Here is a 13886-nt window from a genome sequence, read left to right as displayed (position 1 = left end):
GAATTCACAGTTTATCCATTACTTTTAGCTAACAATTTCAAAATTCATCAATTATTTTAAGCTAACTAACATTACCATTTGTGTGAATGAAATGAATGGCAGCTGCAAAAGTATTCCGTCAGATACAAGTCTCCGTATTTTGAAATCACTGCTATACAGAACCCATGAGAGAACAACTTTGCAAACAGAAGAATGTGTATGTATGTCTGTGTGTGCCTCTGTTCACATCTTAAGGCAGTGGATCGGGAGAGGGACCCCATCACCTACAAAATCCACAGCGGAGACCTCCATGGACAATTTGCACTAAAGAACAAGTAAGTGTGTGAGCATATACACACTTCTTATTTCATCATGTTTGATCAAGCTTCATTGGAGTTTATTCTAGAAGAAACTAAACCAACATCCCATTTCTGAGTTGTGTGAATAATTAAGTGTGCGTGCGTGTGTGTATGAGCGCGTGTGTGTAAGAGAGATCATTCAGGGTTTTAGGTCCGCGGAGGGTTTCACATAAACATACTCACCGCACACACGCATGCAGGCTCTGAGGGCCTGTGTTGTATTTATTCATTTATTGCTCATTAATGATGCATCTGTTATGCTGTGGGAAATATCCTCTCTTCATTTCTAAGGGGCAAAGGAGAGAGGAAAAAACAAAGGAAGGTGTGGTGGAAGAAGGCAAGAGAATGGACAGACAAATGAGGATTTAAATGCAGAATGAAAGAAAAGGATGATGTAAAAAATGTCTGCTGCCCAAAATAAATCATAACAACCAACAATGAATTGAAAAGCTTTAAAAAAAAAAGTCTGCATTCTAGGAATGTTTGATGGATCTGTCAGACATTATGAAATCTTCCAATTTGTGCCAAACTCTTTCAGTGCCTCAGCTGTGTTTTCTGCATTATGGCACTATGAGAAGAAGCCAAATTCTTCTCTCTTTTCTTCTGCAAAAGTGCATGGTGCCATGATGCAGCCATGTATTGGCACAGGTGATTTTTAGATTTCTTTGTGTGCAAAATTTGGCTGAGTTAAACTATCTGGCTGGCATTGCTGGAACACACAACAATAGCCAAAAGATTCAGATTACAATTATTACAGAAATGAAAAGGGGCCAGCATCAGTGCTGGAAGCAAGAGATGCAGGGAATTTGTCACCATTAGCTTTTGAATATATTTGAATATCCTGGGTTCATCCTGGACAATAGGATTCACGATGTTGGTCGTCCACACATGTCCTAGCAGATGTTTGGTTTGAAAGCAGTATGCAAGTGAAGAAAGCATGTCCTAATTGTCACTGTGTGTGTGTGTGTTTGTGTGTGTGTGTGTGCTCCCCAGGTATGCACACACATATATACTGTAGACTCTACTCACTGTATATGCGTTTGCACACTTGCCTATTCATAAATCATCCATAAATATACGTGAACTGTCTTATAGTTTTAGAAAAAAAGGAGCTGCACATCTTCCCCTCTGAAGACCACTTAATATCTGCACTACCCACATTTACTCATGCATCCACACACACACACAGACACACACACACACACACACACACACACACACACGCACACACACACACACACACACACACACACACACACACACACACACACACACACACACACACATACATAAAATGTAATGTAAAAACACTTTGGTCATTATGTAAGTATTCACTCGTTTAATTAAAAAAAAGTCTCATCAATCAAGGCCAACATTTGCGCTCCTTGTGATTGGTCAGAAGCTTTTTGACAGGCTGCTTGGAAGCTGTGAAACTTCCAGAGGGCTTGACTTCTTTGTACTTATGCAATAATAATGAGCACTTAGATCTAACTTTCATCTCCCTCTCACACTCTGCACTACTGTAAATGTAAAATGTATTCATGAATTACCAGTGCAACCATAAATTGATGTTGTGAGACAGTTAAATATTACGCAATCTATATTTTACGTGTAATAAATACTTTTTTTTAAGGACACATAACTGGGTAAGTCATTATAGCCGCAGCAATGAATTCCCTAATATCATTGTGGGTGAGATGATGGGGTTTGAGGCGTCATCCGGATCACCAGAGTAGCAATAATCACAGTACCAAAAAATACACTTCTGGGTGTTTAGACTTTAATGCAGTGGTTAGAAGTGCGTCCCAACACTTTGTAAAGTTGTCTCCAAGTGGTGTATATAAACAGGAATAAACCATTTGAGAAAACAAGAAATGTTTTCCTTTCTGCTCATGTTATCAGAGTTTGCATAGAAACTCTACTCACAGATGGCTGGAAAGTATCAGCATGAGAATGATCCTCATCGTTAGGAATCGATGACTTTTGAGCTGAAACTAATGAATGATTTATGGGCTGAAACTTCTAATAAAATCACTGGATTTTTTTTTTGGCTATGAAAACCAACACCCACCCACGCACGCATGCACGCACACACACACACACACACACACACACACACACACACACACACACACACACACGCACACACACACACACACACACACACGCACACACACATACACAGAGTGAAGACGATTATTGTCTCCAGATCGTTTTAATAGAATCACTATTGTGGGAGAAAATGGGTCAGGATTTCAAAATATAAGCTGTGTAAGCCATAAGTGAAGTAAAAATATACATATACACAAGAGTACTCTACAGTTCTATAGTGTTTGTTCCCCTTGTTTTTCAATTCTGTATTTATGTTTCTATTGACTTGTGATTGACAGGACTCTGTGTGTGTTCTTCTTCCAGTTCAGGGTATTTGGTTCTGGACAAGCCTCTGGACCGGGAGACTCTGGATTATTTTACCCTGGTGGTGACGGCTTCTGACGGGCATCCAGACGGGGTAAGACGCTGAGCTGTAACAAACAGATATCCACTGGTTGTCTTGAGGGGGACCTAAATCCTTCCACACTGAAAATGCCACAGACCACAGCTTGTGGCATTCTGTGAAAAGAAGGATATTAGAGGCCATTTATTGGGAAAATGCCCCTCGTTCACTAATGTTAATCCTCATTAACAACCATAATCATCAAGTAAAAAAAAAATCTATTTGTAACAAAGCAGTTTAAACAAACATTGGTCGCATTGCACGTTGTATGATGTGAGGTGTACTGACATTGGTAGATAGAAGAAAAGTGCAGTTACAGTTTGCACTTACAGCCCCGGAAAAAAATTAAGAGACCCTGTCTGGATATTTCTTAAATCTCTATCTCTACATTACCTATTGAAAATGCTCTAAATGACAATATTCTTATTGTGAATTTGGTAGAAATGTTGTCAGTTGTTTATATTATAAAATCAAAATGTTAATTCTACTCAAACATAAATGACCATGAACATTTGGAGAGGTCTTTTAATTTTTTTCTGTAGCTGTATATGTAGCACTTTGCAGTTTCGCTTATTTGAAGCTCATGTTCATACATGATTCTTGTTGTTCTGTTGTTTGTACCCTTGTGGGTGAATGCACTTATTGGAAGTCACTTTGGATAAAAGCCTCAGCTAAATGATATGTAATGTAATGTAAAAAAATATATATAATAGCTTAAGACCTTGAGACATCACTGTTTTAATTGAACAGGTTGATTTCAGGTGCAATATTAGACTTTATTACTGACTGCTCATGCCTCACACCTTAAGCAGGTAAACATCCTCTTTCACTGTCAGAGTTTATGATAGGTCTCTTTGGAGTAAAAAATTAAGAAAAACCCAATACAAGAAACAAGAAGAAGAGATTTCAAAGTTCTTCTAATTTTTGGGGGCAATTTCGGACACAAATGCGGACCTAAAAACGCCACTGCCAAATGTGGTTTTCACCCTCACTGTTTCAACAGTTTTAAAATAGTGCTAAGTGTAGATGTGGTCTGAACAAATATGTAAAAACACAAAATGGCTAAAAGGGTTCTTAGTTCACCTCTTCCCTCCCTCTCTACTCATAAGTTTCCCTTTTCTGCACCTTCTCTTCTCATCCATCTATTATTCTAGCATTAAGAGACGGTTTGTGTCCCCTCCCCCACTTCGCTGACCCCCACTCCCCCACATGTCAATTAAAACAAAATGTAAAGTTTAGGTCTCCTCTGAGGAGAGGATATACTGATTTGAATACTCTGACCTTCTCTCTCTCACACACACACACACACACACACACACCCTTGCGCAAAATGTGACGAGAACAAAAACAAGTGGGTGGAAGTTACAACGAGAGCAGGGAAGGTAGTGAAGCTGTGAGTGGTCTTCAGGGGCCCTTTTATTACCTTAGCAATTGTCCCCCATGTTCTCATACACATTACTATAGAGGAGCCTGACACACACACACATACACACACACACACTCACACACACACACACACACACACGCATGCACGTATACACGTAGTCCTTTCTGGACCTTGACAATTAGTGTATTATCGTTGTGCCCTAAAGGTCTTCGAGTCAGAAAACGGCTAAAAGTAGTCCAGACATTTTTCTGCATGACACTTCATTATATTTTAAACGAGGGGAAAAAGGAATGGAGTATTGTGAAGAGAGAGAGAGAGAGAGACAGAGAGGGAGAGAAGTGTGTGAGACAAGACAAGTAAAGAAAGAAATAGGGGTGCACTTGCCTCATACGGGCCCATTAATCAGCATCACTCTAAAGGCCTTGGGTTGTCCTCATATGCTTGCACACACACACACACACACACACACACACACACACACACACACACACACACACACACACACACACACACACACACACACACACCGTCTGTGTCCCCTATTATTAAATGTCCCGTTGTGAGAGTGTCAGACTACAAAGTGGCTAATTGGCTATTTGGCCAGTGAATCCATCATACTGCAACAGATTGAGGGCCCTCCAAGCTGCTGCAGTAAACCAGCTCCACTGTAAGGGCCATCATAGGATGCAACTTCAACTTTGGTACACAACAGTTTGCTGTTGTTAGACTGTTGTTGTTAATGCAATGAGTTTGTATATCAGCTCATGATCATCCCATTCATTCGTCAAGAATAGGGTGGTTACGGGTGGAAGGTGTTTGTTTTACTAAAAACTTGTTTGCGTAAGTATATATGTTTCCAATACAACCATCCTTATTAACGACCATTATCTCAACATTTCTAATTTTCTACGTTTTTAGTAAACATTACCCTATGTAGCAGTGATCTATGCAGTGGGTGGGTCTATTATCAGCTTTGGTTCAAGACATTTCAGTCAGGGGCACTTAGGTCTGGTCATTTAACATCTTTGGAGGTGTGGGTGGTAGAAGTAGCTGCAGCCAGAAACAGCATTGTCAGGAGCGTATCTGCAGAGTAATAGTGGAATGTGTCAGCTGGAAATGGCTCTCCCTTTACACCTTAATCTAGAATATGATGAATGTGATCAGCTAGCTGGCAAACAGACAGTGAAGGAACCAGTGATTGTCATAGTGATTGTGGTTTCCCTAAACTAATGCTATACTCCATATATGTTGAACTAGTGAGCATTCATCTAGCAAGAGATTGTCTGTGTCTACAGGGCCTGTGTCCAGTGTAATGAAGGAGCATGTCACCCAGTGCAACAATGTGGCTCACTGACTCGTTGTAATTACCTGGACCACAATGGCACACAAGTTATACCAGGCTACGTCTGCACAGTTAATACTTTTTTTAGTTCATTGTGGATTGTGTCTTTCCACGGGATTTGTAGTCACACAGTTGTAACAACACTGAGCAAGCAATGCAATTTTTGAGTGTTTAAGCCGACAGACAACAGTGGATTCCCATCTATCGCAGGAGCAACTGAAAGCGAAACTCAAAAAAAATGTTCAGCACAGGATTCAAGTGTCTATAATACGCACGACACATAGACACTTTCCCAAACTGATAGTATTATGAAAAGTTCGGAATATGAACATGTATTGATTTATTAGATCCTCATTTTTTTAAATCATTTCGGCCATTTTCAAAAAGAACACACACTGTTGTGAAAATAACCCAGGTGAGATGCAGGGCAGAGTACACAGCTGGAAGCTTAAAAATATGCTGCCTCTGATGGGTTATACTTTGGCAGGTGGCCCCGGCTATCAGCAAGATAATAAACTCTGGAGGTGTGCCGTTATTGAAAAATGATGTGCTTACACCCGCCTGATGCAAAAAAAAAAATAGCTTATTGCCCCCCTGTCTCTCTATTTGTTCCCGTCTGAGAGCGTGTGTTGGCCAGCGTCGTTCGCAGCCTGCCTTTTCATTATATCACAGGACCTCAATCTGCTTTACATATATTGGCATTTAGATAAACTGTTTTGTCAACTGCTGGGCTGTTAACCTTAAATTACTTGCATCACTGTGTGCCCTGCCAACCCCACTAGCCCGTTGTCACCTCTGGAATTGTCACATTCCCACACACAGACGCGCACGCACGCACACACGCACACATAAACACACACACACACACACACACACACACACACACACACACACACACACACACACACACCGTTAGCTTTCCCTAATTTTCCACCTTCTACCAGATTCCCTTCTTTAAAAACTCAAATATTTGAGCCTCTCTATTTTCGGGTTTACAGCATACGTTCCAAAATTGGACTTTGAATGGCTAAATGATCAATTCACCATCAACAGTATTCACGTATTTTATAATTGAGCATATCTTAAGGTCAAGGGTCAAGGTCACTTTTATTTATATAGCACCTTATAAGAACCTAAATTCACCAAAGTGCTTTACATAAAATACATAAATTAAAATACAACAGCACACATTAAAAAACACTTACAGCAATGACACAAAACAATTCATTAAAACGTAAAAGCCTGTGAAAAAAGGTGAGTTTTAAGAGTGGACTTGAAGGTTTCCAGAGACTCAGATGAGCGAATATGGTGTGGTAAGCTGTTTCAAAGTTTCGGGGCAACCACGGAGAATGCACGATCGCCTTTAGTTTTAAGCCTGCTGTTTGGCACATCCAGAGATAAGCTGTTTGCAGACCTCAGAGCTCTGCTTGGTCTATGGACCTGTATGAGTTCCGCCAAGTACACGGGGGCCATACCATTTAAAACTTTAAAAACAAACATCAGGATCTTAAAATCTATTCTGAAGCGGACCGGAAGCCAGTGCAGGGAGGCCAGAACAGGGGTTATGTGCTCCCGCTTCTTTGTGCCTGTCAGAAGACGAGCAGCTGAGTTCTGTACAAGCTGCAGGCGACGCAGCGAGCGCTGGTCTAAACCTACATACAGTGAATTGCAATAATCCAGTCTTGAGAAAATGAAGGCATGAATAACCTTCTCCAGGTCACTGGGAGAGAGGTAAGGTTTTACCTTGGCCAGAAGTCTCAGCTGGAAGAAGGCACCTTTGACTACAGAGCCAATTTGCTTTTCAAATTTAAAATCTCTGTCAAACATGACACCAAGGCTCTTAATGACAGAGCAGTTTTTTAAACCCAGGGATGGGGGTAGAGCAGCAATACAGTCGGCATAACATTCTACACGCCCAAACACTATACCTTCTGTCTTACTGTCATTGAGACTCAGGAAACTAAGACTCATCCAAGTCTTAATTTCATTTAGACAAGCAAGAAAATGTTTTGCAGAGTCTTTACAGTTCATTTTCAAAGGGAGATAAATCTGAACATCATCAGCATAGCAATGAAAAGACACATTATGTTTGCGGAGAATGGATCCAAAGGGCAACATGCCCTTAACACAAACATCCCTCTTGACCACGGCAAGAGAAGATGCAAATGGGAACGTCTGTGAACTGTTATTAAATCTACAGCACAAAGAGATGGGACAGCTAGACCAGAGTGCAGCTGATTAGCAAGCAGAGTGGGCTCTCTAGTTTGTTACATAAAAGAGGTCTTAATAAGGGTTACACAAAAAAGTAGCAGAAGAAATGTGAAATTTGAAGATTAATTCATCCTGTGTACACTTATATTTATGTGTGTGTGTGTGTGTGTGTGTGTGTGTGTGTGTGTGTGTGTGTGTGTGTGTGTGTGTGTGTGTGCGTGTGCGTGTGCGTGTGCGTGTGTGTGTGTGTGTGCGCGTGCGCGTGCGTGTGTGTTCGCAGACCTCCACCACGACGGTGAGGATTGTGGTGACAGATGTTAATGACAATGACCCGCTGTTCGACCCTTCCCTGCCGGTCAACCTCACTGTGGTCGAGGAGCAAGATCAAGCCTATGTCGGACAAGTCAAGGTAGGAATACGTGAACACACTCAATCACACACTCAATCACAAAAAAGCAGCAAATCTGAATAAGAGATTTGTGTGTGTGTGTGTGTGTGTGTGCGTGCTTGCGTGTATTTGTGTGTGTCATTTTGATTTATATGCTACGCTTGTGGGATCCGACCAGCTCTATGGATTATGTGTGTGTGTGTGTGAAGACTGATGAAGACTTTTATGACTGTGTATGTGTTTATGTTCCCCTTATTTGAATGATGCCTCATCAACCCTAAATCCAATTTAGACTGCAATGTATCTCACTTTATCAATAATTCCTGACTGCACATCTGTCATTTCACGTGCTCTCCCACTGTGCGGGCCGGGGCCTTTTTTTAATTGCTGATTACACTTGACTCTGCTAGCGGTGTGCATCGGCATATTTTTTTAACTAGTTAGACATCTGTTTTTTTGTGATTGTGTCACCGCTCAGCATGTCTCAGACATAGAAAAAATAAAAAGACCAACTTTACTTTCTACCATCTTTCAGTAATTCCTGACATAACGCCTTTGAAAGAAAGACATATTGTGATACCTAGAAAGGAGCCTCAACTACATTTCAATCATGAAAGACTTCATAAAGGAAAAGGTTAAGAATGAACAATGTATTTATTTAAATGTGCTGGAGATATTTAAAGAGACTTTGGCAATTACACATCTCAAAAATCATCTGAAGGGGGCAGCGAAATCCTGGGCTGAGCAGAATACCCCCCCGATGGAGCCTAGACACTGGTGGCGGTGAAGAGCTGAAGGTCTGGATGATGCTGATGATGATGTGATGAGGACTGGAGGTGAATGGGGTGGAGGAGGGTTGCATCCATCATTGAAAATGACAACTGACAGCAAGTTGATGATGGTTTTTAAACGTTGCCGGGAACAAGGTGATTGGCTCACAGATGTTAGGGTGAATATGATAGGTTTGAGCTAATAGAGGGAACCTCCCATGATGAGCTGAATTATTTGAAGCAGCAACTAGGCAAGACCATGAATGAACTGAGGGATGATCTGCAAATAAAGAGCAGTGCAGTTATTCCGTCTTCCTTTAGAACTTTCGCTAAGCTTCATTAGTATGTATTCCTCTTTGCAGCCCTTACCACACACAAGCACAAACACGTATCACACAAAGATTCACTGAGGGTTTATTTAAATTCTGTTCTTATAATATCTACAATGGGTACGGGAGATCACTAACATCCCTCTGTAAACGTAAATGTGTTATTATACTCAGAAGACTGTGTAGTCATGTAGTGCATATTTTTAGCTAGACAGGATACAAGGATGTTTGTCACAAATTTTTAATCAAAAAATGGGGTTTGCTAAAAAAAAAAATGTTAGTTGTTTTAGTTTTTTAGTATGGGTTTCTTGGCAGGGTTTCTTCCACAAAGAATATTATGGATGTTACATGCATTTTAGCTACATCAGCATCCTCATCTCCATTCACCAGGATCCTGGACTTGTTCCAGAGCCAATAACTGACTCATGTATTCCCCAGACAGGGGTCATGGGTAAATCTAACACTTTGATAGGCTCTGATCTTTAAAGATGCTTTCATGGTTGATTGGATTTGTTCCAAGCTTAATTCATAGCCTACTATATAGCCAATTCTACACCAGTGTCAAATCTTAATTGTGCTTCTTTGTTTGAACCCTATAGGACGACACCTGATATAGATACAGTATATGGCCTTTGTACAAGCATGTCCAGGAAAGTTTTACTTTTATCACGTTCCAAACTTTAAAAGTTCAATACCTTTCCTTATTTGGACAATGGGGCAACATTCCAATATCGTAAACCCAAACTTATCCTGAAAGACGACATTTTTATTCCAAGCATTCTAAATCTTAACTCTCGCTCAGACCTTTGGCCGTGTTCCAAATCCAACATCGGAAAAAAAAAACCCTAATCTTTAAAGAGGGCACTTGAATTTACAATCCTGAACTTCTTCCCTTTGCAAGACCCCTGGATGGTTTCCAAACTAAAACAGACGGTGTGATCCCTCAGAGGGGCTGAGCAAGGCACGACTTTGGGCCTCATTCCAGACTAGGGTCCCATACATGTAGGCATTAAATAGATCTCCCAAAGAATAAATGGAACTGACCTTGGGTTGCTTATGCTGCTAAGGTACAGACAGCTGGGTAGAAGGGACATGCATGTGTGCTATCGGAGAACAACCCTTGGGAGAGGTAAGACGGAGTATGGTGGTTGCAATCTTAAACTGACTTCCATTAAACAAATAAATGTCTTGTATTTGAAAAAAGAGAAAAAGAGAGAGTTCACAAGACCATTAAAGATCGATTCATAGTAGGTCAAAAAATAATAAACAAATTCATAATCTGTTAAACAACTTAAAAACTTATATACTGTATTCTAATTTGCAGATAAGGAGTTGCTCAAAGATGTGTTGACACCTACTGTATGTGATGCCAATTCTTATTGGTCCTGACTTCAAATGTATCGATGGTTGCATTCGAACATTATGATGATGCAAAACCCGGGGTGAATGCCTCATTAAACGCCCAAAAAAGTGATTTGATTGTAATTTTTCCAGAGATATTGACATTGTCCAACCTGGAGAAACATGTTGCTGAGGCTGCTCTCGACATGAGCTGCATGGAGTACTACTTGCCCCTTGATGACTTTCAGTCGTTTATATCTCTTGCTGAATCAACAGGGCAATACATTTTGTTTGGCTTCAAAATCAGCCATTTGACGTCAGGCTAGCTGCCTCCTAAAGCACCTCTTCATCAGTTTACAGTTTGGTTTATACCTCCAACTCCAACACAACACCAGATTATTTTTGCTGATTTGCACACCTTCAACCACCCAACGGGGGAATGAATCAGTGAAATCACCCGCTGCAGTTGTAAGCTGGGATAAAAAATTGCAGGCTGTTGGACTGCCTGCCGTGGCATGAGTGCCTGTCCCTAAAGAGTGGTTGTTTACTCTCTGAAGGTTGAGACTAACTGTGTTCTTTTCGGGAAATAATTGATTCACGAGCTGATCATTGAAGAGGAAAAATAGCTATCTGGAAAGGCTCTGCCTTGTTTCATTAGAGGGTTCCCTGTAAGGGACATGTGGAGCTGCACGTATCCATTCATTTATGAGGGAAAAAAAACAAAAACAAAACAATTAACTTTTGTGTAGCAGAAATGTTTTTTCTTTATAACCAACCTATTTATTACCATGTGACCTATCGGATTTATCGGGTCCCAACCTGCGCGCTGAGATACCAACTGCTCCTAACCATATCAATACAACATAGGAGAGCAAGTATTTACAATTCTTAATGTGCATAGGGAGGGATACATTCACAGTGAATTGTTTAATAAAGCAAAACTGTAGCAGGGCTCATACAAATATACCCAATATTGGCAAGACAAAAAAAGACACCAGCCAACGCAACAATACACATAGTATGTACCGCATTAAAACAAGCTTATCAGAATAGCCATTCAACATTAACCAATAATAACAGAAATATACATCAGGTCAAACCGTTTGGCACATCATTCTGCAACAAGTCATACCTAAAGATCATGAATTCCAGCTGGACCAATGTTACATAGAGAGTTGCAGTACAGTGAAGTACAGTGATTTATCTTTAACCCTTTAAAAATGGTGCTTGTTAGATTTAATAAAAGTAACGCTGTAGTGAATTTTGTTAGCACTTAGTTACACTACTTCTCAATGGAAAAATGTATATCATTACAAAAAACGCATTACTAGTAGCTAGTTGTATCTAGGAATTAAATTAGAGTTTGAGGTCAGAAATTAATGAAAATACCAAAGGGGTAAGTTGGTAGAGGTATGAGCACCCAAACAAGATAGGCAGAGCTAGAGATTTTAGAGATTTATATTTCACGCCTAAAGCTTCTTCTTTTTTTTGTCAGCGTGTGTTGGAAAAGCAGCAGACGTAACACAGCTGAGACATTAATCCTATTGTGTTTCTGGATCTTAACTGTCTGGCAATATAATTATGTTGAGAGAAACTGTGAGAAAAGACAGTGAGGGAGGGATAGCAAAAAAGAGAAAAGAGAGAAGAGAAGAAGGATGGAGGCAGAGGGAAAGTCACAATCACTTTCTTTCCACAGAACCTAACTCCATGAAGCAGCAGCAGGCATCTGTATCAATATGTTTGACACCGGGTCGATTAATCCAGCGTATACTATCTAAAGTCATTCCTCCAGTGTCACGGAAAATGTAATTCTATGACAACTTTACTGTAGTCAGCTTGAACAAAAGTTTGTCTCTCAGTCATATATCGCCGTAATAAAAAATACTGTCTATTTTATCTCTTTATTTTCGTGTTCAATTTTATGACATGACAAGGCTACAAAAACAATGGAGGGGACGGAACACTTTAAATATATAAAAAAGTTGCTGTCGGTGTCAGATTTAAAATATGTGTTACTTAAAGAAATAGTTTGACATTCTTGGAAACGCACTCAGTCGCTATCTTGCCTGGAGTTATAGGATATAGCCCGGCTCTGTTCAACAACATTTGCTTACCAGCCCCCTCTATTGCTCTCTCAACATTTTACATCTTGTTTGTTGCACCTACAAAAACTGAATGGTTAAAACGACACTTGGCAGTTTTACAACCGCTTACGTTGACTTAGTATGTTCACTTTGTCTTAGCCCTGACCAATATCTTGCTGAGGAATGGTTTTAATTATTGAGCTCTATGTCACATTCAGATCATATCTGAATTGCAAGTATTATTCAGTTCAATATATACGTTTCAGATATGACTGAGAAACTCTGATGTCTCTCCAATTTGTCCAGCGTGGTGTGTACAGAAGTGCCTGAAGATGCCTCATATCAGCCATCTACTTGTTCAATTTACAGCCCAGAAAAATCATCAAATAAAGTGTAATAAAATGCAAAGTTCTTTGAATCCCCAATCAAAACAACTCGGTATTGATACAATCGTCTTGATGACTTTGAACACAACAAATTCAATATCAAGGGAATCTCTCTACCATCCCATATGGAGTAAATGCAGCGTTTGTGGTATTGATATGCTAGCTAGCTGTTTCACTCTGTTTCAGTCTTTATGCTAAGATAAGCTAACCTGCGCTGACTTTAGTTTCATATTTAGTGGTTTGGACACTAAATCAAATTGGCTTTGACTGTAGAAACTTCTCCTCTTTTTCAACTACAAAACATACACATTGCCGCTTTTACAAAAATGCCCTTTTTCTACTATATTTTATCAAAATGATATCCCTTCTCCCTTAACCCTCAGCCCCCTTCCTTTCTCTCTTCCTTCCTTTCTCTCTCTCTCTCTCTCTCTCTCTCTCTCTCTTTCTCTTACTCACTCGCTCTCTTTCCCATCCTCTAACAACCCCTAACAACCCCAGATAATCACCCCAAATCTGAATGCTCCATTAGATTTGTAATAGTTTAACACCCTGCTAGGGATGAATCACTGTATGCAAATCACATTCGAGGCAACTTTGTTCTTCTCCTCTTACAGTCTACATAACACTGGCAAGACAGAACCTCATTTTCTATTAAAGCTAATAGTCACTGCGTGAGATAAGATGAAAGTTTAATGATCCACAATTGGGGAAATGGGGAGAAAATGGGTCGATGCGGCAGCAAGATGTGACACATGAATTGAGTTAAGGCGGGATAAGTTGACATATCCAACTGACAATTTTTAAACTGCTACTAAA

At 40.1% G+C, this 13886-nt stretch overlaps 1 protein-coding gene across 1 annotated transcript in view; it reads left to right on the top strand.

Annotated features, from left to right (window-relative positions):
• The window catches only part of LOC307266459 (protocadherin-15-like), a gene marked incomplete at both ends in the record, with an annotated part of 135721 nt that overhangs the window by 65559 nt on the left and 56276 nt on the right, over nucleotides 1–13886 (top strand). The window contains 3 exons of the mRNA XM_080048487.1: nucleotides 235–314; nucleotides 2754–2847; nucleotides 8053–8181. Of these exons, the coding sequence (XP_079904613.1) occupies nucleotides 235–314; nucleotides 2754–2847; nucleotides 8053–8181 (303 nt within the window). The remainder of the gene's footprint in view (nucleotides 1–234; nucleotides 315–2753; nucleotides 2848–8052; nucleotides 8182–13886) is intronic.

This window comes from Ammodytes marinus (assembly GCF_949987685.1).
Source record: "Ammodytes marinus genome assembly, chromosome: 20".
Classification (NCBI taxonomy): domain Eukaryota; kingdom Metazoa; phylum Chordata; class Actinopteri; order Uranoscopiformes; family Ammodytidae; genus Ammodytes; species Ammodytes marinus.
This window is presented reverse-complemented; position numbering and strand designations above follow the sequence as displayed.